General features: G+C 38.1%; 1 protein-coding gene across 2 annotated transcripts in view; it reads right to left on the minus strand.

Moving 5' to 3' along the window:
* The window catches only part of CCDC146 (coiled-coil domain containing 146), a 116,826-nt gene that overhangs the window by 17,599 nt on the left and 75,175 nt on the right, over nucleotides 1-24,052 (minus strand). For both annotated transcript variants that reach the window (XM_033088668.1, XM_033088669.1), the window contains exons 5-11: nucleotides 21,445-21,502; nucleotides 19,359-19,535; nucleotides 15,993-16,066; nucleotides 14,398-14,625; nucleotides 13,549-13,735; nucleotides 2,941-3,036; nucleotides 2,182-2,352 (exon numbers count right to left, since the gene is read on the minus strand). In XM_033088668.1, the coding sequence (XP_032944559.1) occupies nucleotides 2,182-2,352; nucleotides 2,941-3,036; nucleotides 13,549-13,735; nucleotides 14,398-14,625; nucleotides 15,993-16,066; nucleotides 19,359-19,535; nucleotides 21,445-21,502 (991 nt within the window). The remainder of the gene's footprint in view (nucleotides 1-2,181; nucleotides 2,353-2,940; nucleotides 3,037-13,548; nucleotides 13,736-14,397; nucleotides 14,626-15,992; nucleotides 16,067-19,358; nucleotides 19,536-21,444; nucleotides 21,503-24,052) is intronic.

Genomic DNA, 24,052 nt, shown 5'->3' on the forward strand with positions numbered 1-24,052 from the left:
CCCAGTGGTGCAGTCTACCTGATCTGGGTCCTCCAGGTGTGTCCCTCATGTGGTTTGTGTGTGCCCTCCTTTTGTGGTTGAACCTTGATTGCTGTTGGCACACCAATGGGAGGGACTGACCTTTGGGCTGATTGGTTATGAACAGTGGCTGTGACTACAATGGAGGAGCTGTTTTTCAGGGGTTGACCCTACAGAGCAGGGTTTACTTTAGTGAGGCTCTGGTACTTGCCCAGTCTGCCCTTTGGGTGTGTCATCTTTGGAGGTGGCTGCCTGATGCTCTGGCCTAGTCTGAAGCTGGCCACTAGGCCTGTCAGCCCTGGGGTCTCGTGGGAGGGGACCCGCTCACTGCAGACTAAATTCAGCCACAGTCTGTGCCCTGCCCGGGGCCACTTGGCATGATCCACAAAGCAATCCAGAGATGGCTGCTGCCTGTGCTGGGCTTGGACATGCCCTGAGAGTCCAAGCTATGAACCAAGGTTGGCTGTCACTAGTGCCAGGCTTAGGGCTGCTCCGCCAGAGGTGTGGGACATGAAGAAGCCAAATGATGCTTGTTTTGGTTTTGTGAACCTTTGAGAAATTTTCGGAATGTCTGCAGCATGAGCCAAGGTAGGTCGTTTATAGAGAAAAGCCACTGGAAGCAGCTTGGATGTACCCAAAAGATCCGTGGGGCATGGTCTCTGTGAATCACTAGGGCAGGGCAGAGGAAAGCTGATAGCCAGTTTGATGGAACCTCAGATGTGGTCTCTGCCTGCATCTGCATGCAGGGAGGGGGAGGGCTCAATAGAGAAACAATGGCTTCTATCAGCTCCTTTGTCCAGAAGAAAGGTGTCCCTCCAGCCCTTACCCTGATGCTAAGCAATTCAGTTCCTCCTGGTATGTCCCAGGTGCTTTTCAAGCTGCTGCCCCAGCATGGGAGCTCCGCGTGAGCAAGTCCGTCAGCCAGCAAGTCAGTGCATGGGCCCTTTAAGAGGAATGCCTGGGAGTGTAGCTGCCCTCCATCTCAGTCAGCCACAATCTTTGCTGGTTTTCATGGTCAGAATTTATGGGGACTTCTCCCCCCGGCACTGAGATGCTGGGCTGGGACCCCTAACTCCTGGGGAGGGAGGCTCCACAGCCGAGATATCCCTCCCAGTTTTTAATGGTCACACATGGGTGTAGAACCAGCCCGTTTCACGTCTCTTCCCCTCCCCCGAGTCTTAAGGAAGCTTCTTTTGTCTGTCCGTAGTTGTAGGGCTTCAGTTCAGCTAGACTTTAGGTGGTTCTCAGTGATGGTTGTTCTGTAGTTTAGTTGTAATTGATGTGGTCGTGAGAGGAGATGAGCATTGTGTTTACCTACTCTGCCGTCTTGATCAGAAACCTTCCATATCATATTTATTTTTAACAGGGAACCTCTGGTTCTGATATTGGAGTTTCAGCTGGCATGGCAGGAGGGTTGTTTTTGCTGTAGGTTTCACTGTTGCTGTGGTTTGGCAATGTCACACTGGGTCAGCTCTGGTACTTTGTGGGGAGCCCAGCAAAGTCATGGAGTGAAGCAGTAACTAAGGGTATCCTAGCATTGGTTTAAATGATGCTGGCTTGGTGGACTTGGGAGGGAGAGTGGCCGAATGCTACCACTCTTGAGTTGTTCCTAGGCAAATTATAGTTGGATGTGAGATTGTGTTTCCCGGAAAATAAGACCTAACTGGAAAATAAGCCTTAGCATAATTTTTAAATAAGACATCCCTTGAAAATAAGCCCTACCATGTTTCCCTGAAAATAAGACTGAGTCTTATATTAAGTTTTGCTCCAAAACATGCATTAGGGCTTATTTTCAGGGGATGTCTTATTAAAAATCATGCTAGGGCTTCTTTTCCGGTTAGTTCTTATTTTGGGGGGAACATGGTGTGTGTCCTGTGCAGCTGTCAGCTATGCCCACCACCTTATTCTTATTGAAATTGTTATCTGTTCAAATCCTTTGCTCATAGTGATTTATCTAGCTGTTTCTCTCTCTAGACCTTTGGCTGTTGCTAATTGAATCCTGGGACTTTTCAGTGCATAACTGAATCTTGTTTTGAGAAGCTGTACAGTCACTGGAACTTGAAGGAGACTTAACAACCATAGCTTTCTAAAGAATATTGTGTCAAAATGAGGCTACACTGAACTCTTGTAGTCATTAATAGATGGTTACAAAAATGCAGTTACCTGAGCTTTCAGGAAATCCTTGGATTTTTGCTCTTTCTCAATAATTTTGATTTGAGTCACACGGACAAGGCTGAATAGCAGCTCTCTCATGGTTTCTTGCTCCTTTAAAAGCTTGTTTTCTTCTGCAATCTGCTGTTCTACTAACTTAGACTCAGCTTCTGATAGGAGTTTCTTTTGAAAAACAGAACATATCATAATTTATTTGTTTGGAGGAATACACTAAGGCCAGTATCTTAGACTGTTTTTTCATTTCCATTGTCCAACTTATTTTGTTAAAACAAAAAGTAACTGTACTGTCTTATCTCCAAGTATTTTCTTTATCTTATAAAAGAATGTGCAAATATGATAATATGATATAACTTTTTCTTATTCAGACTGCATTTTCAAGTAACTTTAAGAAAGAGACACAAAAACATGTTTTAAAATACTTTGACAGTAGCTTGAATAAAAAAATTTGAAAATTTAAATTAGACATTGGTAAAATATATGATTTATTGTTTATTATTAATATAATCAGTACTTCCTTTATTTCAAAGTCTCATGAATTTGTATAATTTTTGCTGATTCAAACACATTTTTCCCAAATTTAATGTGAGTTTGGAGTGGACTGTAAGATGAAGAAAGAGCCCTACATTAAATAGGGTCAGACTTTCTTTGATGACTCTCTAATCGATGAGGTTTCAAAGAGCACTGTTAGAAACCCAACAACTTCATATTAATCATTCTTAGATAGAAGCTTAAATGAGAGTTGATATTAACCTGTTGGGTCAAATTCCTTTTAGCTACTTCAACTTCCTTGTGGAGTTCTCTCCTTCTCTCAGATAATGTAGAATCATCTTTAGGGATAGCTTCAATCTGGAAATGAAAGTAGAAAATAAGAAAGACATATTCGAGGTCATGCAGTGAACTTCATGTACCTTTTGAAAATGGTGGGCAAATTATGACTCTCAATCTTACAGAAACTGCCTATTTTGCTGAATATTCTTTATAAAGCCATAGAAAACTAAAATATAAAGACCTGCCAAAAATCTATAATTTACTAGCTGCAAATATTCTATTTCTCATTCATTTGGAAATAAAATAAATCTTACTACTAATAGCTGATGACATTTATAGAGCATTGACTATGTGTCAGGCAAAGTTCTAAGTGCTCATATATATGGTCTTATTTAATCCTCACAATAAGCTCGTGAGGTAGGTAATATTATTATCTCCAATTGTACAGATGAGGAGAACAAGGCACCAAGACATTTAAGTGACTTGCCTCAATAGTGTAGGTACAGACCCAGGCGGTTAGACTTAGAGCCATGATCCTAACACTGTAAATATTTTACTGCCTCTCTAACTCATCACTCAACAGTTTGGAAACATGCATATTCAAATTATATTTATTATACCGGTAAATTGTGAATTCATTTATGAAATCCTTTAGCTTAAAGCAAAAAATAGGAGCTATTTATTTATAACAGTGAGAATAGTTGACTACTCTTATGTAGTAGTTTGATGAGTAGCTGGAAAGTTCTTACACAAAAGAAAACCATCTTTACTTTTTTTGTTGATACCAGAAATTCCACCATTACATTTCTATTGTATTGGCTTGTGCTTCTGTCCTCTGTTAAAGTACTTCAGGGAGAGGCAACATCTCATTCCATCAGTCTTTGCTGCCTTTTTTGGCATGAACTTGTCAGATTCTTTATGATGGAGAAGAGAGAAGAGAGGAGGACACATGGTAGGTGCTGGGGAAATACCAACCAAAGATACGGGAAGGGTTATTGTGGGGTGCTGACAGCATACTTAGAGCAGGTTTAGAGTTGGGCCTTTATATGAAAAGCACATGACTCCGATTTGATGTGGTTTGTCTCCTACTGTGACAGCACACACTTGTAGGCACCAAGGTAGAATACTGGCTAAAGTTTGTCCCCAGAAGGGAAGATCATACTGTTTAGCAATTTAAAGATCATCTAACAGGATCCTTCTGAGGTTCATGCTGCTCTTTTAAACTAGCTAAAGGGTGTCTTTGGAGGTGCCCACATCCACAAACCATCTCTACTCTCAGATGCCTGAGGACGTACTGCTGTGCAAAGTCTCCCCTACCGTGGAGAAACAGCTACTGACGTGCACACACTGGACTTAGACATGGTCCTGTGAAATCCATATAATAATACACAGAACTCGTGTTTTGATGAGCAGATAATTGCTATAGCAGGTCAGAAAATGGAGAACTCAACGTGAACTTGAATAATCAGGGACTATTTCATGGAAGAGTTAAGAAGTCAGCAAGGAAGAGTTTGATTTCTTCTTCTGGAAGGTGGAGTTAATTCTTCTGGGACAGAGGGAGTCCGGCAGGCTTCCTAGTCCTGTCTGATTCTCTGCCACGGGGACCTAGGAGTGAGCTGCTCCAAATGCTTTGCTCCCAAATGTAGTACCTGAACAGCTGGGACCAGGGATGCTAACAGGCTTTTATAGAAGATATGATGGGAGAACACTCACCAGCTACTCTGTCAACTAAACACTCCCAACCAATTTTCCTGGTTTCAGGTCTCAGACATTTAGTTATTGCCAATGTTTGAAGTCATAATAACACTGCAATGAATTGTATTTTTTTAACTCCGGCTAACTGCTTGTCTGACAACTTTCTCATTTCTACATAAATCCAATCCTCTAGTTTCAGGGAGGAATTAAGTATTAGCTGTTATATGCCTTTTGCTCTCTGCCCTTCCCCACTTCTGTATGATCTTATGCCTAAAGGTGGAATTGCCACCTGTGAGCTTGAAGAAAAAATATACACATTAAGTATGACAGAAAAAGGAGCTAAGAGGACCCTGGACTTTTCAGTCTATGAAATTACCTGCTGGGCCTACCTCTGAACTTTTTATTATGTGAATAAAACAACCCTCTATGTATTTAAGCCACTGTAATAGAGTTCCTATTACTTCTTGCAGTCAAATTGCAAACCTAATTCATTCTGGTTATAGTCCAGCTACATTCTAATACTGGAGACTTGAGATATTTACCATTATATTTGATTTCAAAATTGCATGTATCAACAGGTTTTGTAAGCTTATTTATTATAGTTCTTTGTTTTGGTTTTTATAAGGTACCATTCCATACGTAGAAAAAAATAATGTGTTTATTGTAACCAAACAATTAAAAAGTGTGCAAACTAAGAAATTAAACACCTCTGCTTCCCGCCTCTACTTCAAATGCTACTTCCCACGAGTCACTGTTAATAATTCGGTGTCTGTTCTTTGTGACATTGTCAACACATGAACAAGCATCAGTAACTTTCATAAAAGTTAAGGAATTAGACATCCTAATTATTTGACATCAGTGAACCTCAGTTTCTTTAAGGCTTTGATATTTTTTCTGAACTATTTCAAACTCTCATGAGGCTTGCGGCTTGAATTTCTGAGATACTCTCTATGATGAAAGGCTATAGGAAAATCAAACAACTGTCTCTAGGGAAAAATAAATTCTGAAAAGTAGCCGGAGCTTTTCATGCTTACCTTTTATCTCTTTCTTTTTTGGATTGTATGCAAGTCTGAAATGTTCATGCAGGTTGGGAGTAACTGGCCTGACCCACTCTTATTTTCAAGTACTGCCAACCACTGCAGGACTGTGGTCGGGCTAATTATGTGTCATAAGGTCAAAGAGGAAGTTAGTCTCTCACTGAAACTGTACGAGGACAAAAACAAATTTTTCTTGAAATCAATGATGGAAGAGTATTTTAATACATTTTCATTTTGGTAGATGAGGGCTACATTATGAACTTAATAGCTAGAAGTGTCCTAATATAAGTAAATTTATTTATTAAAATCTGAGCAACTTGTGAGCATTTTATTACAATCTCTCCCTTGAATGGTCAAGGGCCATTCCTGTTATATTTGTGTTCAGCTAGATCAACTTATAATAGCAAACCTCATCATTAGAAACAGCATCGAATTAGGGGAGTAGTAGCCCACTCTTAAATATTAGCAGACAGATAAGGAACACCAGATATTTGAGGAAAGTTTCTAATAAGAAAGAGATATAAACAAACACACAAATAAAACCCCCCAAAACAGGAAAATGTAATTTGCAGAAAATAAAGCCTATGCAGAGAGAGGAAAAATTTTTAAAAACTATCATTAATACCCTCACTGAAAGAAGAAAAGATATGAAGTAAGAATAAAGACACTGTAAAAAAGAAACATTCAGAGAAAAAAGAGCTTATAGAAATTTAAAATATGATAGCAGAATAAATGATTAAATAGGATTGGAAGGAAAAGTTGAGAAAATCTCCCTTGTAGCAAGTCTAAAAGACAAAGAAATGGAAAGTAAGAGGAAAAAAAACACAAGGAAATTGAAAGACTGTTTTAAAAGATCCAACATCTGGTTTGGAGGAATCCGAGAAAGAGTGGACAAAATTGAAGAAACTTCGACACAGAGTCTCAGAACTGAAGGACATATGTTTCTATATACAAAGAGCCTACTAAGTGTCCAGCACAATGGATAAAAATAGAAGACCCACAAGTAGGAACATCATTGTGACATTTAAAAATTCTGGAGGCAAGTAAAAAATCTTACAAGCTTCCAGCACAAATAAAACCAAACTGGCTTTAAACAAAAGGTCAAGCATCAGAATGACACCAAGTTTCTTGATAGTGACTCCAGAAGCTAAAAGACAATTGATCAATGCCTTCATCATGAGGGAAGATGATTTCCAACCTAAAATTACATATCTAGTTAAATTATTATCTGTGAGGCTAGAGTGAAGTTAAAATATTTTCTGACATGCCAGGTATTCTGACATGCATTTTCTGCCACACAAGATCTTTACAAATTACTTTCCATTCACCTTTTCTCATGAAGCTACTGGAATTCATGCTCCTCCTACAAAAGGAGAGTCAGCCAAAGAGAAGAGATCCATGAAATAGGAGATCCAACATAAGAGGGGTGAAGGGAGTCGCCAAGGTCATGGAGAAAGGCTCCTAAGATAAAGCTGGGGCGTACACATAAAGGAGTGAGAACAGCTTGTAACAGATCAGAAAGCTGAGGAGGAGAAAAGCAGCCCCTGACATCCAGGAACTGACCTAACACTCAAAGCTAGGGCTTGGTGTTTTCCTGTTGCACACAAACAATTTCACAGAAAATCACCACCAGACAAGACCATTCTATGATCACAGACAAAAACAAGACTATGCTGTATTTGTGTTTCACCACAGACAAAAACATGAGCCTTGTCCAATCCACAAAATATCACATATTCTCATCTCACAGTCTTCCTTACCTATTACAGCTTTTAGTTTCAATCTAGTCTTTTCTCTTTCCAGCTGAGATTTATTAAGATGCTCAACCATAGAATTACTTTCACTTTCTGACAACATCCAAGTTCATGGCAATTCCCCTTTTCCTTAAATCTTGTAACACAAGTCCAAATCCTGTAAGTCCTTTCTAATACTCTCTACTGAGATGCACTCCCATTTCCCATGGTGTGTGTTCTCCCTCACTGCTGTGAGTAATAAATTCAGCTCATTCAGTTACAGATGTTTTCCTAGGGGTCTTTGGTTACAGGTTATTGACAAGTCTCAGAAGTGATTTTTTTTTTAAATTAAAGTTTATTGGGGTGACAATTGTTAGTAAAGTTACATAGGTTTCAGGTGTACAATTCTGTAATACGTCATCTATATATCCCCTTGTGTGTTCACCACCCAGAGTCAGTTCTCCTTCCATCACCATATATTCAATCCCCCTTACCCTCATCTACCATGCCCCTCCCGCTTACCCTCTGGTAACCACTGAGCTATTGTCTGGGTCTATATTTTGTTTCTTCATTTGTCTTTTTCTTTTGTTGTTTTCAGTTTTATATACCATATATCAGTGAAATTATATGGTTCTTGACTTTTTCTGTCTGACTTATTATCCTTAGCATAATAATCTCAAGATTCATCCATGTTGTCACTTCTTAAAGAAGATTAAATGAATAGATTCCCAAATAGGTTTTAACATACTGAGAGGGATTTTTCACACTTTGTGGATAGTTTGGGGTTGAACTAATAATAAGCACACAGAAAACTACAATGAAAAACAATAGGTTGTTTATAAATTCCTGGGAACACAAAATTTTATAAAGAAGAATAAAATAATTATCTAATATTATGTGACTCAAGTGTGAATAACCTTTCCATATTCATAATAATGTAAATATCAGATTTTGAACTAGCCAAAATCATGACATGAGGCTAGGGAGGGACAAGACATGTGTGTGTTGAACAAGGGGTATAAAGAAGCTTAATCCTCATCCTTTATACTGAGAAGAAAAAAATCAGGTCTAAAATTGCAAGAAGTAGCATTATAAGCATATTACTTAGAGTATGACCATATACCACAAGAATGAGCTAAAGGAATAAGGCTTGATGAGGAGTAGGAAATACGTAGTGTATGTGCTGTGATCTGTCTTTCCATACCAGAGGCAGACATCACCAATCAACCACAGAGCTGATAAGCCGTGCTGAGCCTCAGAATCCGTTGCAATGTGGTCACTACAAGTAGCTACCACCAACTGACTGGAGCTGGTACTTGAGATAAAACCTTTTTGCCTTCCTTAGACCATATGATTCCTCTCAGGATCATACAGTCTATGATTATGTAAAATAAGGAACACTAAACGTCTTGAGCAAGTGACTAACACATGAGAATGTCATGTAAGAATATTAATTTGATAGCAAAATGGAAGATAGGACAGAATGAAAAGAACAAAGAGAGAACAGCGGTTGGGCAGGTGTGGTCGTTCAGATGATGAAGAGTGGGTACTGACAGACATTTCTGAGGTTAATTAATCAGCAGGGCCTGATGGTGCGATCGTCTCCATAGGAATGAAATAGCCAGATTCACAGTCTCATCCTAACTATAAAATTTTCTTTAGCCTTTGAAAAAGTTCATATGGATAAAGTAAGGAAAGCAACATTTACTTCTTGGTACCATCTTCTTGGTACTACACACTTTCACATTTGTAATCACTTTTATTCCTTGCAAAGTCCCATTTGAAAGACTTGGAAATGACTAACATCAGAGTTCAATGGATCTAGGATTTAAGCCTGACTCTACTGGATGCAAAGCTGATACTCCCCTTAAATAGAATGTTGTCACAATTGTCTTGAACACTGGAAATGAGTCAGGAATAGAGAAAAATGCAGAATCACTTCTAAATGAGAGCAAAGAACAAGAAAACTTTTAGAAAACTATTAATACAAATAAAGGAAAATTGTACTGTTGGGAAAGGCAATTTCCTGTGTGCAGTCTTTCCACCACCACTTGGCCGCATACCAATGGGCTTTGGGCCTGGAATAGTTCCTTACCAAGAAATAAAGAGTCCACACAGCCTGTACCAGGCTGATCACCTTGTGTGGGAATATCTTTCCTTGTTTCAAGCACAACAGTGTTCCTTTGTTTCTCCTAAGCATGTATATCCATGGCCCTTAGGCACACCCCCAGCTTTCAGTATTGCACACTCCACAGGAGAAGAGTCAGAGTTCTTTCAATATAGTGTCAGAACAGGAGGGAGCATAGGCCAATCACTCTGAGCTGACCGCCAGGAGAGACCCTCTGGCCACAGGGGACCGATGTCCACTACGGCAGTCGATCTGGCTCTGTCTCTTCTCTATGTAAGTAAAGTGTTGGCCCATCCAGTGCTTGACTGTGTTATGTTTTCCTTAGTAACTCCAATACCAAGATGCAATGGGCCTCCTCCCTGGGACTGCTAAGTGGTGGATGGTGTTCTGCTGTCTTAGGACTGGTAACCAGCACAGTACTCCACTTGACACGTACCAAACCGAAAGTGTCATATTCACTTGCTTAGAGGCTTTGGTTGTTGTCACAATCTTGGGTGTGGTTTTGTTTAGAAAGAGAATAGCTTTCAGACTTGTAACATTCCGACCCTTAAACCATAATGGTGAATATCACAGCAAAGCCCCCAGAAGCACTGAGGGGACTGTAGTGAAGGACATATATGGGCTTTTATTTCTGTTCAGTACCAAATGGAAGTTAAAAGGATCCATGATTAAATGCAGAGGTGTACTGTAATGTGTAATATTATTATTTGAGAGTACGATGTATTCGATTAAGAAATCATCCACGTTTCAATTTGTCATGCTAACCCACTTGTACATTAAAAGCTCTGCTAGTTTTGCCTAACCCCAGTGAACTCTCTCTCTCTATGGCAGGTCCGTTTTCTACCTGCCCATGCTTAGACTTGGTGAACGCCCCAAGGGAGAAAAAAAGGCTACCCAGCTCTGTTCACCTAGGAAGTGCTTTGGCCTTGAAGCAATTTACTTCCCATAACTCTCTAATGTTTTTTAAAAATACATGATTTTTAGTTTACCCAGTTTTTTTCTGGCTACTATGGCAGAAACCATGGTCCATCGCAATATATTATATTTTAACTGGAAGTAGAAATAGCAGAATTACATGTTATGTTATGTTTATATATCCCTTCTATTTTACTTAATTTAGATTTTCTAGTGGAGACAAACTTAATTTTGTTTAGTGTGTGTCATCTTTTAGATCAAATCTTGTGACTTTTATCAATGTATAACTGTTTTGGAGATCAGTAAAAGGTAATTCTCTAAGTGACAAATTATCTTAACTGCTTCTAGTATTTAGGTTTTCATTTTTAAGGGGAATGTTTTGTTGATTCAGCATTGAAAACATGTTTAACAGACTAACTTTACTTACTACTGGAATCACCAAAATTAAAGTTAATGATAATTTTTATCCTATTATTGTTTAAAGAAATCTTACTTATGGTTATTTGACCATTAAACAGGGATTGTTTTATCAATACAAGTAACACTTGCTGGTTTTAAGAGCCTCCTACTGAACACATTTAGGTGCCATCAATAGTCAGGACAGATATTATACCTGTCATTTACTGTAAATCTCATTGTGGTTAAGGTGAAATGTCTGTAGAGCAGGCTTTGGGCTAAGATGGAACAGCTTATAGTAAACCAATACTTCTAAACAGAATACCTTGAAAAGTTGGATTAAAAAATATCTTTGAGGGAATAAGAGTTGCAAAGTTAAACAGAGTTAAAATCTTCAAAGTTTCTAGCATTGTCTGGGAAGTAATAAAAGTATTAATTTATACTGGGCTCTAAGAAGTCAAGGATGAATGTTGTAATCTTTAGGGTAACCACCCAAAAAATGGACAGAGAATGCAAAACTAACACATATCAAAAATGAGGGGGGGGGGGAAAAGAAAACGGAAATAGAACAATTCATCTTTCTGATTAATCCAAATGAGAGAAAGACAGGAGTGAAAATGGAACATAAAACAGATGGGACAAAAAGAAACAATAGTCATATGTTGTGCATAAGCCCAAGAATATTATTATATGAGAGTATAATTAATTACATTAAATATTTTTGGACTAAATACAAGAATTAAAAGGCAGAAATTTCAGACCAGATATTTAAAAAGTATATACTGCATATGAAAAACACACCTAAATAAATATGCAGAAAAGAATGAAAGTAAATGAATGAAGAAAGAAATACCAAGCAAAATATAACCACAAAAAGCTAGTGTAACTATTGGGGTACTAATATCAGACAAAGTAAACTTTTAAGGCAAAAAGCATTTCTAGAATTAAAGAGATTTCACAGTAGTAAAATAACCAATCTACTTGCTGGAACTGTAAAAAATATCTTAGGAGAAAGATAAATAACTGTTCTATTTGTTTAGCAAAAGTGTAAAAAGCACATTCTCCCCACTGAGACAGAAAAAACAAAAAAAGTCCATGAATGCCATCTGACAGGACGGCCAAACCTACTCATTTGTATCGCTCATGACCCTACCAAATTATTTTCACACCTTGCTCAAGGTTGGCCTCTTAGTCAAGATGGGATAGGTTATGCTATAGAAATAAACAACCGCCGACTATCATGGCTCTTCCAAGACAGTTTATGTCCGGCTCTGACAAAGCCTGGGACAGTCAAGATGCTTCTCCAGAGCCACTGTTGACTCAGCATTCCTGGCTGATTCCATTTTGCAGCACTTCCATATCATCACATACTTCCACAATTGCCACAGGAGAAGGAAAAAGAGCCAGAGGGTCCCACACTGGCAATTAGATGCTCCAGGATAGAAGTAACACGTGTCACTTCTGCATACAATCCATTGGCCAGAACTAGTTATATGACCTGCTCAACTGCAAAGGGTGCACGGAAGTATACATTTTCCATGGGCCCAGAAGGAGAGGAGGAGCAGGCATAGATTAGGATCAGAACTGTCTACCACAGGGCAGCCGGATGGCTCAGTTGGTTAGAGCGTGAGCTCTCAACAACAAGGTTGCTGGTGCAATTCCCGCATGGGATGGTGGGCTGCGCCCCCTGCAACTAAAGATTGAAAATGGCGACTGGACTTGGAGATGAGCTGCACCTTCTACAACTAGATTGAAGGACAATGACTTGGAGCTGATGGGCCCTGGAGAAACACACTGTTCCTCAATATTCCCCAATTAAAAAAAAAAGAGTCTGTTTAAACAACAACAAAAAAGAAGCGTCTACCACAGCCGGAAACTTCTGCTTAAATTTCTGAGGTCATGAATCTCCATAAAGTCATGGAGCATGACAATTCTGAGGAGAATGGGTATTGTTTCTATACACCTGGCTGCTTCATCTCAGAGATTGATCTCTTTTTCTCCAAAGGAAGCACTGGCCAAAGTCCAGCACAAGGATGTGTCCTCTCAAGGATCCATGGCCTTTCTGTGCTTGGACAGTTAGCACAAGGAGTGCCCCTGAGAGAGGAGAGAATCAGAGGCAACAGGACCAAATGCCCTCACTTGGGAGCACAGAGGAATAAGGAAGTAACAGCTATCTTGAGCATTCTCTGGCTGGAGTACTCCTCTGATACTGTGCAGAAAGGGCCAGATAGCCTGAATCTTGGGTTCCAACAGCCCTTAGCTAGTTGGAGGTACAGACCAACTAACCATTTATATTGACATAATTTGATCTCATTCCTGACTGACGTATGTCTACAATGACAACATTCTGGGTCAATTTCAACTGGTAAAGATGGTGATTCACTTGGTTCTACCCTGTAGGGACCCGGTAGCTCTTTCAGAGCTGGGTGGCCCAACTGCTGATGCCAGGCTGATGCCAGATCCAAACAAGACATTTCCCTAATCTTGGGATAGCAAGTAGAGATCGAAAAACATTATAGGATTATAGGCTATATCATAGGTTCAAAGCATTTTAAAATTACTTTTTCTCTGTTCTTTTTCTTTTCCTCTTCTTTCCCTGTTGATAGCAAAAACAACTTCTTAAAATATTTTTACTTCAAAAAGACAGCACGGAGTTAGAAATCAGATAGTGGTGTGCAGCACGCACCTCTAACAGAAGCCTTTGATGTAGTGCTTGAGTTTGAGTGAGTGCGTCCCAGGACACTTTCAAGAGCAGCTCCATCTTTTTTAAATTTCGAAAATCTCGTTCTTTCTCTCTTTGCTTACGAGAAAGTTCATCGTGGTAGTTCTGCTTGTCAATGAGACAGTTTCGTAAATTGAGATCCAAGATTCCTCTGTTCCAGGTAAAGAAAGAAGAAAATGAAAGCAATTAGTTATCAGCTCCTCTTCATGTTTTTTAAGACAGCAAGCTCAGCATGTAAATGCAGAACAATTCTCATGTTAGAATCAAATTGTAAATAATACCAAAAGCATTTTGTTTTTTTTGCAGGTTGGTATCATTTAGAGCCAGTTTTATAAAAACCGCAAATGGAATAGCAGACTGGCAGAAACAGAGATCCTGATTTCCCTGAAACTTTACTTAAAATTAGAAAGTAACACTCTCTGAGGGGCATTATCAAATTACTCCCATTGGGAAAAAGTCACAATTACCTCAGAAATACCATTCATTTGTAGGAAAAAGTCCCTCACCTACAACATGCTCCAGTGACACAATTTTCCAGAGGCACACTTCAGAAACTTACAAAGTACAACCGATTGTGTCCTTATGATTTGGTCACAGGAAGTTGAAGAAAACAATGAGTAAAGGATAGAAAACAATACTTTTAAATGCTTCATTTAATAATGCACGTTTTATTATTAATGGTAAAAATTGACTTAAAATTCTATAAAAATATTTATTGAATAATTCTATAGAAACATATTTGTTTGAGGTGATGTTTTAAATACTCAAATACAAATTGAAGAAAATTTAGATGACAGACACACACATACTAACCTTTCAGTTAGTGAAGTTGCTTCATTCTCTCTGGTTAATTCCAATAGCTTGACCAATTGGTTATATTCTCGTTCTTTGACTTCAAGTAAGGCTCTCTTGCCTTCAACTTCCTTCATTACATCCTCCTTCTCTTCTATTAAAGCATGAATTTTGGTTTCAACTTTCCTTAGGGAGTCATTTAGTTCTTTGAGTACAGATTCCAAGACAACTTTTTTCTTTTCCATTTCTCTGTTGGAGATACACACACACACATACACACATATGTATGTACAGATACATACCTATATATGTGTACACACACACACACACACACACACACACCTTTGTCTTATTTTGAGCTCATGCTGTCTTTTATCTATTTTTACTTCCTGATGAGGTTATAGAAGTCATATATCAAGTGATCTCAGAAGTGGGGTAAAGACCACAGATGAGTGGGATGAAAGGGTATTTCCACTGAGTGCTGTTCAGGCAGGGATTTGTCTGGCCTACCCATTTACTCTCAGATCCCCATGGCTACCATCTCCTGGATTCCACCTTCATCGCCACCAGCCTCCCTGAACTGACCTGAATTTCTCAACTTTGGTGATGGTCGGTGTCGTGTGGGGTGTCAGGCGGGGTCTCTGGTCCCGCTCCCCACATAAGAACGCAGGATATGGTGAGGCCAAAAAGGAACACCCACAGAACCATAGGTAGGGGAGTCATATCTCTATACTCTCGCTGGCGGCTGGGTTGGAGACACAGGAAGCAGGAGCCACACTGTTCGCAACCCTCACTGCGCCGCTTGCAGGCTCAGCCACCATCTTCTTGCTAGCCCTCATTCTTTGCTAACCTAGCCACGGCAGTTATATTAGTGCCCAATGGCTCACTGGTTACAGCTGACGGCCAACTAGCCACAGCTGATGGCCATTTGATCACAGTCGATGGCCATTTACTACCTGAGCCAGCATCTTTCTATGTGAGGCCGAGAGCCTGGAAACTGCTTTTTGGGGCTCTGTCCCCACAGTCGGCTTGACTTTTACAGTCATTACCATGCCTGCTTCTTTTAAGATCAGTCACCAGAGCAATCACATTATCTCTCCAGAATTTTTGTGTCTTCACTTATCTTTATCTTTTTTTGGTTCCCCTAAACCTTGAGAATTTCCTCAGTAGTGTCTGCCTCCAAATCGACTCTGACTGTTTTGTGGGGGGTGTTACACAGGTGAATAGGTGGCAAAGGGTTCTTATCATTTGGACTTCAGGCTTCTGGCAGGCTGATACACACTTCTGGACCATGAAATTCTACACAATTTAAGTAACTTATTCCTTGCCCAGCTCTGTTAAAGCCAATTGGAGTTCTCCATAAAGATATGATTTATAAGTTGGAAAGAGAATATTGTCCCAAGTTTAAGACATGAACAAGTGTTATGAATGACAGCAATATGTTGCACTACTTTCTTTTAATGAGCTTGACATACACAACCTAGACAGGAACAAATGCAGAGATTTCTAATATTATAATAGTAATTTGATATGTTCAGATGGTTAACATTGTGTTTTAGTGAACACACAGACAGAGTGGGCTGGGAGGGATTAAAAATAAAAATATTAAACCATACACTTTTTTGCGGGTTGTTTTTTCTGTCTCTTTTCCAATTTGTACAGGAATGGTTTGATGGTGGACTACTTCATCCTAGTAAAGAAAGGAAGACATGAAATCATGTTCAATTATGTAATCTTGGACAAGAGCATTTAAGGTAAGCAAATTAAATAGGAGAGAAAAAGGAATTACAATATGTAGACTTGTTGTTATCTGTTCTGCACTATGTAGGGTGCTTTAATTATTCCATTTATTATTCACAATGACCTTTTTATACACCAATAACAAAATTAAGAAAACAATTCCATTCCAAGTTCTCTCGGTGGTGAACACACAATGTGATATATAGATGATATGTTACAGAATTATACACCTGAAACCGATGTAATTTTACTAACAATTGTCACCCCAATCAACTTTAAACAATTCCATTTACAGTTGTATCAAAAAAAAAAAATCCCTAGGAATAAATTTACACTTGGAAAATTATAAGACACTGAAGGAAGGAATTGAAGCAGATACAAATAAATGGAAACATACACCATATTGATGGACAGGAAAAATTAACATCTTTAAAATGTCCATATTGATCAAAGCAATCTATAGATTCAATGCAATCCGTATTAAAATACCAATGGCATTTTTCACAGAACTAGAACAAATTATCCTAAAATTTATATGGTACCACAAAAGACCCCGAATAGCCCCAGAAATCTTGAGAAAGAAGAACAATGATGAAGAAGATATCACACTATCTGATATCAAACTATACTACAAGCCTATAGTAATTAAAACAGCATGGTACTGGCATAAGCACAGACACATAAGTCAGTGGAACAGAATAGAGAGCTCAGAAATAAAGCCATGCCTATGTGGTCATTTAATCTATGACAAAGGAGGCAAGAATAAACAGTGGGGTAAAGACAGTCTACTCAATATGTGGTGTTGGGAAAACTGGACAGATATGTGTGGAAAATGAAACTACACCACCTTCCTATATCATACACAAGGATAAACTCAAAATGGAGTAAAGACTTAAATGTAAGACCTGAAACCATAAAACTCCTAGAAGAAAACATCAGCAGTAACATCACTTTTATAATTTTTTTTGGATATGTCTCCTCGTGTAAGGGAAACAAAAGAAAAAATAAACATATGAGACTTCATCAAACTAAAAAGTTTTTTCACAGCAAAGGAAACCGTTAACAAAATAAAAAGCATCCTACTGAATGGGAGAAGGTATTTGCCAATGATACATCTGATAAGGGGTTAATATCCAAAATATATAAGATCTCATACAACTTAACACCAAGAAAACAAACAATACCATTTAAAAATGAGGGAGAAAGGTGAAGTGATTAGAAAGTACAAATTAGTAGTCACAAAATAGTCACAGGGATGTGAAATATACTATGGGGAATATAATCAATAATGCTGTAAAGAAAATGTAGGGTGCCAGATGGGTACTGGACTTATCTGGTGGATCACTTCATAGATTATGTAGATGCCTGACTGCTGCGCAGTGCACCTGAAGCTGAAGTATTGAATGTCAACGATAATTAAATGTGTGTGTGTGTGTGTGTGTGTGTGTGTGTAAATAGTTACAGGATGAAAAGTACATCATAGGGAATACAGTCAATTGTATTGTAATGGCTATATACGATGTCAGAGGGGTAGTAGACTTTGGGGAGTTATCATTTGGTGAGGGGTATAAATGTTTAATCATTATGTTATTTCGTAAACCTGAAACTAATATAAAAAATAAATAAAACTAAAAGAAAATAAAAAGACAGCCTACTGAATAGCAGAAGATATTCGCCAATGATACATCTGGTAAGGGGTTAATATCCTCAACATATAAACACATCATACAACTTAATACCAAGAAAACAAACAGTCCCATTAAAAAATGGGCAGAGACCCTGAAGAGACATTTTTCCAAAGAGGACATACAGATGGCCAATAGACATGTGAAAAGATGCTCTACACTAATCATCAGGAAATACAAATCAAAACCACAATGAGCTATTACCTCACACCTGTCAGGATGCCCATTATCAGTAAATCAATAAACAACAAGTGTTGGTGAGGATGTGGAGAAAAGGGAACCCTCACGCACGGTTGGTGGGATTGCAAATTGGTGCAGCCACTATGGAAAACAGTATGGAGAGTCCACAAAAAATTAAAAATAAAACTACCTTATGACCTGCAAATCCACCCAGGGTATTTATCCGAAGAAATCCAAAATACTAATTCGAAAAGACATATCCACTCCTATGTTCACTGCAACTCTATTTACTATAGCCATGATATGAAAGCAACCCAAGTGCACATAATTAGACCACTATATAAGGAAGTGGTACATATATACAATGGTATATTACTCAGTCATAAAAAGAATGAAATCTTACCGTTTGCGACAACATGGATGGACCTAGAGGATATTATGCTATGTGAAATAAGACAGACAGAGAGAGACAAATGCCATGTGATCTCACTTACATGTGGAATGAACTAACAAAACAGAAGCAGACACATAGATACAAAGAATAAACTGAGGGTTACCAGAGGGGAGAGGGGTTGGGAGGCTGGGCGAAAAAGGTGAAGGGATTAAGAAATACAAATTGGTGGTTACAAAATAGTCCCAGGGATGGGAAGTACAGCATGAGAATATAGTCAATAATATTGCAACAAGTATGTATAGTGCCAGGTGGGCACTAGACTAATAAGGAGGGTCATTGCATACATTATATAAACGTCTAACCACTATGCTGTACACCTGAAACTAATATAAAACAATATTGAATGTCAACTGTATTGAAAAAATATATAATTAAAAATAGTTTTAAGAGTTATACATTTTTCAAAAATAAATTTAAATTATCTTCTACAACATAAATGCAGGCCTCCCATCACTTTCCTGGTGAGAGGGAAGTGGAGGGGAATCAAACAGACAAGGATAAGGTAATACAAATATGCAGAAGAGATTAAGAAATTTGGTTGCTCTTCACAGAAGATGCTGTGTTTTTGAGACTCATTTACAATACTGAAAAATGCGTGGTGAAGTCTAGAGAGGCTTCTCCTTGGGCCGAGGCTCCCAATTGCAACGATACTACCGAGCACTCTATAAGTCTTTTGTGAATTCCCAGAGTCCAGGTTTAGTGTGACTGGATCAATCACAATGCTGCCCGTTTCAGTTTGTGTGACGATAAGGTGATGGGATAACTGCCCTAATGGGGGGGTGTACAGTGTTGTGGGAGGACTGGGGAGGAAGCACCAACACGGGCTGTGGGTCAAACTTGCAGTCAAACTTGACAACTTCACGCCCATGTGTTTTTATGTTCATGCAGGCACACTCAAGTATTTCTGAACTCTCGTAGCTCACCTTTAGGTTGACCTTATGTTCCAACAATTCTTCCAGTTCTTTCTGCTCCTTTAGTAATTGCTTTTGCTTAGATGTTAAGTCTTCCCGTAAATTTTTAATTTCTATTTTCTTCTGCATTATTTCCTTACGTAATTCTTCTGTGCTTTCTTTCAATATTCTCATTTTCTTCTCCATTTCCTTTAAAAGTCACGAAAATTATCAGGTTATAGAGCCTGAAGACAGATGTTTATATATCTGAAAGCAACCCAAGTGCACAGGTTTTATGTGCACAGGTTTTATGTGCACTTGGGTTGCTTTCAGATATATAAACATCTGTCTACCTAAAAATCAAAGTAAAAATAATTTTACTCACCATTTTAATTATATCTGTTTTGAGCTTCCTGAATGTTTTCTTACCAAGTTAAATACAATGTATAATTTCTGACATTCTCAATAAAGGCGTGACAATTGTATTACATGTGTTATTTTTTTACATTATATTCATACTCTTATTATTTTTTTTTACCAGTTCTCTTTTCTATCCTCCTGTATTTTAAATGCTTTCTTTTCTGAGTTAATTGTTATTTCATACCAAAAAGCATTAGTGAAAAATTCCAGCCTATTTTTTAATAGCTTTGTGATTTGACAAAATCAGATGCAATTAACCTTTGAGCATCTGGCTTATGGTTAACCTGAGTCACACATGAGATTAGGGAGTTTGTTTTGGAGTACCCAAATACCTTTGCACTCCTTAATCTCCCACTTTCTTATTGATAGTACATCTCTCATTTCATATACATTCTCCCCCAAATACCTTTCACAGCAGACTCATAACACATTTTTGTTTCCCATGACTGATTATTTGGGGAGTGTTTGACTTATGGAAGAGAAGCCTTTTTATACTCAGAAAGTCTACACATTTCTAATGACTGAGTAGATGGATCCATTTAGTCTGTTTCCTGGCTTTTTGCATACCTCCCTCCTCCGCTGCTGCTGTGAGAGGGTAAAATTGGTGATCCTATGATCTTGAACTAAAATTCAAAATGCTTTTTTCCCATAAAAATCTGTGTTGTAAATAGTGGTTAGGCATCCTTATACAACAGTATATATTATATATACTGTATAATAATTATATATGTACATATGTTATATGTATATACATATATACACATACATACATATTTTACTCTATGCTAAACAGGTTTTTGTACTTTGGAATTAAAACAGCAACAACACGCTTTTGAAATAAAACCATTTAGAAGGTGGAAGCAATGTAAAGTGTGATGCTCTTTCTATTTACTTTGTATAAGAGATTGCGAAAAGAGGACACAAATTCCTTCCATTCCTGTATGTCTTTGTCATTCTTCCCATTAAGAGCTAGGGCCTATTTCTCTACCCCTTGATTTTAGACTTGCCCATGGGACTTGCTTTGACCAATGAAATATTCCAGAAATGATTTAAGCAGAGGCTTGAAAAGTGCTTGCATGTTGGAGTTTGCCCTCTGTTAAGGCTGCTTGTCTCTTCTTAAGGCTGGAAACCCTTCCACCATTATGTGACTAACTAGTGACATGTGACCTTAGACTAACTGGCCTGCCTGTTGGCTGACATATGAACGAAGCCGTCTTCGACCACTTAGCCCCAACTGAGCCAACTTAGACCAGAATTCAGAACTGTGAAAAATTAAAAAATGGTTGTTTTACGCCACTAAATTTTGGGGTGGTCTGTTATGCAGGAATAGATAAGTGATACGTCTTCTTTATAAAAATTTCTTGTAATAAGCTGTTGAGGAAACTATGAGGGTAATAGCTATAGCAAAATAATGTTTTTAAGTGCCAACCACAGAATCCTTTTTTCCTTCTGGAAACAAAGTAGACATTGTCCAACTAAACAGTTCTAAATTAGGTGCCAAATAGCTAAAACCTACAATAGGCACCACCTATGTTTACCCCAGAACTTATACAAATATTCCTTTCAGCATTGTCCATAGTTAAGACTCTTAGATCTTTCCAATGTTTCAGGGTATGGTTGTTGTGACAAATTAATATTTATCAAAAGGGATGTTTGAATCCAGCTGTATTTAACAAACTCTAGACTTTCTAAGACTTACTCCTGGCTTAGGTATCTTCTCAAATTCCTTTATTATGAGGCTTTTTTCTTCCATTAAGCTGCAAAAAAAAAAAAATAAATAAATTGAATAAGTTTTGACAAAGTAGAAAGGGGTTGCTATTTCTGCAGTGATAACTTTCTCTTTTCTCTTCTCAAAATGTACTTCCTCTGCTTGTTTGCCAGGCCCAGTGTCCATTCTTTATGATGGCTTCAGTGACTCCCAAGGGCCCATTTAGGTGCTTCCTCTCCAGTCCTCCCACAACACCGTATACACACACGCAATAGAGCAGTTATCCCATCACATTACAACTGCTTGGGAGCCCAACCTCCCACCTAGACTCTGGCTCCTTCCAGGCAGACTCTGGGCTTTTTCTTCTTTGTATTACGTGCAGTGAACTAGTGTTTACCTAGCTAATTGCTACAGCTTCCACTGGGTCCATCAAATAAGCAGATCCCACCAGCCAGCAGGTCTGTGAACATGTAACTAAAGATGCATGCACACCAGGTTTTAATTTTATGAAATTTTATTTGCAGTAATGTAAATTAAGGTTAGTGTAATAAATATGTGCCACGTGGAATTTAATATAGGTTAGTTGCTTGGCCGCAGGCTGAAGCTGACTTTTTCAGAGCTTTGAATACTTAAGCTTTTGCTTTGAGAGCTTGCACATAATTTGACATTATCTTACTTCCCGGCTATTGACCCTACATATCACCTATGCTGCCACCAGGGGGCGGTAGTGTGCTACCTTCTTTGGGTTGTAAAAGCAACTTGAGTGTTCCTGAGTTTCAAAATGGTGACATGAAGTTCTCCCACAAGTCAAGATTTATAATCTTTTCTTTAAACAAACATAAAATGGCCAATTCTTTAGGGCAGTTTTAACTAATTATATTTCTATTATGCTTTTTTCTCATTTTTATTAAGAAACACCGATTAACATTTTTCCTTTAAAAATGTATCGTTTTCCATGTATAGAGAAATACAGTTGACCCTTGAACAACACAGATTTGAACTGCATGGGTCCACTTATATGCAGACTTTTTCCAATGAATACTGTAAATGTATTTTCTCTTCCTAATGATTTTCTTAACAACATTTTTTTCCCTCTAGCTTACCTTATTGTAAGAATAGAATATATAAGAGATATATAAATATATCATACAAAATATGTGTTTATTGACTGTTTATGGTATTGGTAAGGCTTTTGGTCAACAGTAGGCCATAGTAGTTAAGTCTTTGGGGAGTCAAAAGTTATATGCAGATTTTTGACTGTGTGGTGGGTGTCTACCCCACCATGTTGTAGAAGGATCAACTGTGTGTCATTCATAATCCCACCCCATCACACCAGTTTATCATTTTTATTTTCCTTTTAACATCTTTAATGTTATTTCATATCTTCCCAATAGAATATTTTTCATTGATATATTCATATTATTTTCCTTGTAGTACCTTTTAATAAAATTTTATCAAATTTGTATATATGGTTGAATGTATTTTTACCCAACATGTAGTTAAAATGTTTTCCCAATTGCAAAACAGAATAATTTAATAGCTAATTTCAATAGCTAGTGAATGGATGTACCAGAATAAAATAATCCTAAATATTATCTATCTTTTACTGAATCTACTATATGCCAGGTCCATGTATCATTTCTAAACTTCAGAATCTTGCTAAGTAAGTATTGATACCTTCATTGTACAAATGAAAAAATGAGGAGTTAGCATCTTTTCCAAAGTCACACAGTCAATCCTGAACTGACATTCAAACCCAGTGCTGTCTGACTCCAGAGCGCTTTTCAGTATCAAGTGCCTGTGGAACACATTATTATTTAACCATTCCACTATTTCTTAGAATTTGGATTGCTTTCAGTTTTTCACACTTATAAATAATAATGTAATAAACAACTTTATGCATTGTCTTTTTTTCTCCTTTGGGATTCTCATTTTTGCATGGCATTAAAGGGATTAAAAAGCAATGTTGTGCCTTTTGATATATATTAACTCTTAACCTTTTAAACTGACATTAACATTTAAATCTGTCTGACATTTTCAGCTTTCCCAACTAAGGCGTGCTTCAATGTCAAAGCTCCTCAGGATTCATTTCTTTTCTGCAGCAAGAGAGTCTTAACTAAAACCATGTCATCAAAGGTTTTTGGTTTTAAGGACTTGTGGGTGAAGAGACAGAGCAGGAAACCCTATATGCTGCCATGTGCAAGAGGCATTATTTGCCATCAGGAGTAGAACCAGCCTGAATGGGTTGAAGTTGCAAGAAGATAGATTTCTTAATCAACACAAGCAATAACCATCTAAGAGTCAGGCTGTCCAAAGCCAGCCTGGCTGCTGTGGGGAGGCCATGAAGCCCTGTGACTGGAGGTGTTTAAACATAGACTGAGTGATCACTCAAAGAACACTCGGGTGACTCTCACATGCAGTCAGGGCTGAGAACCACTTTTGAGATCAACAGTTCTCAAACTCTGACGTGAATCAGGATCACATAGGAAGCTTGTAAAAAATTCAAATGTCATCTTGGGTGGGAAGGCTTAGAAAGAAATCATTAGTTTTAGGGTTGGAGCTACCATTTAAACAAGTATCTCAGGTGCTTCTCTTTCAG

The sequence above is a fragment of the Rhinolophus ferrumequinum genome, chromosome 20 (assembly GCF_004115265.2).
Source record: "Rhinolophus ferrumequinum isolate MPI-CBG mRhiFer1 chromosome 20, mRhiFer1_v1.p, whole genome shotgun sequence".
Lineage (NCBI taxonomy): Eukaryota > Metazoa > Chordata > Mammalia > Chiroptera > Rhinolophidae > Rhinolophus > Rhinolophus ferrumequinum.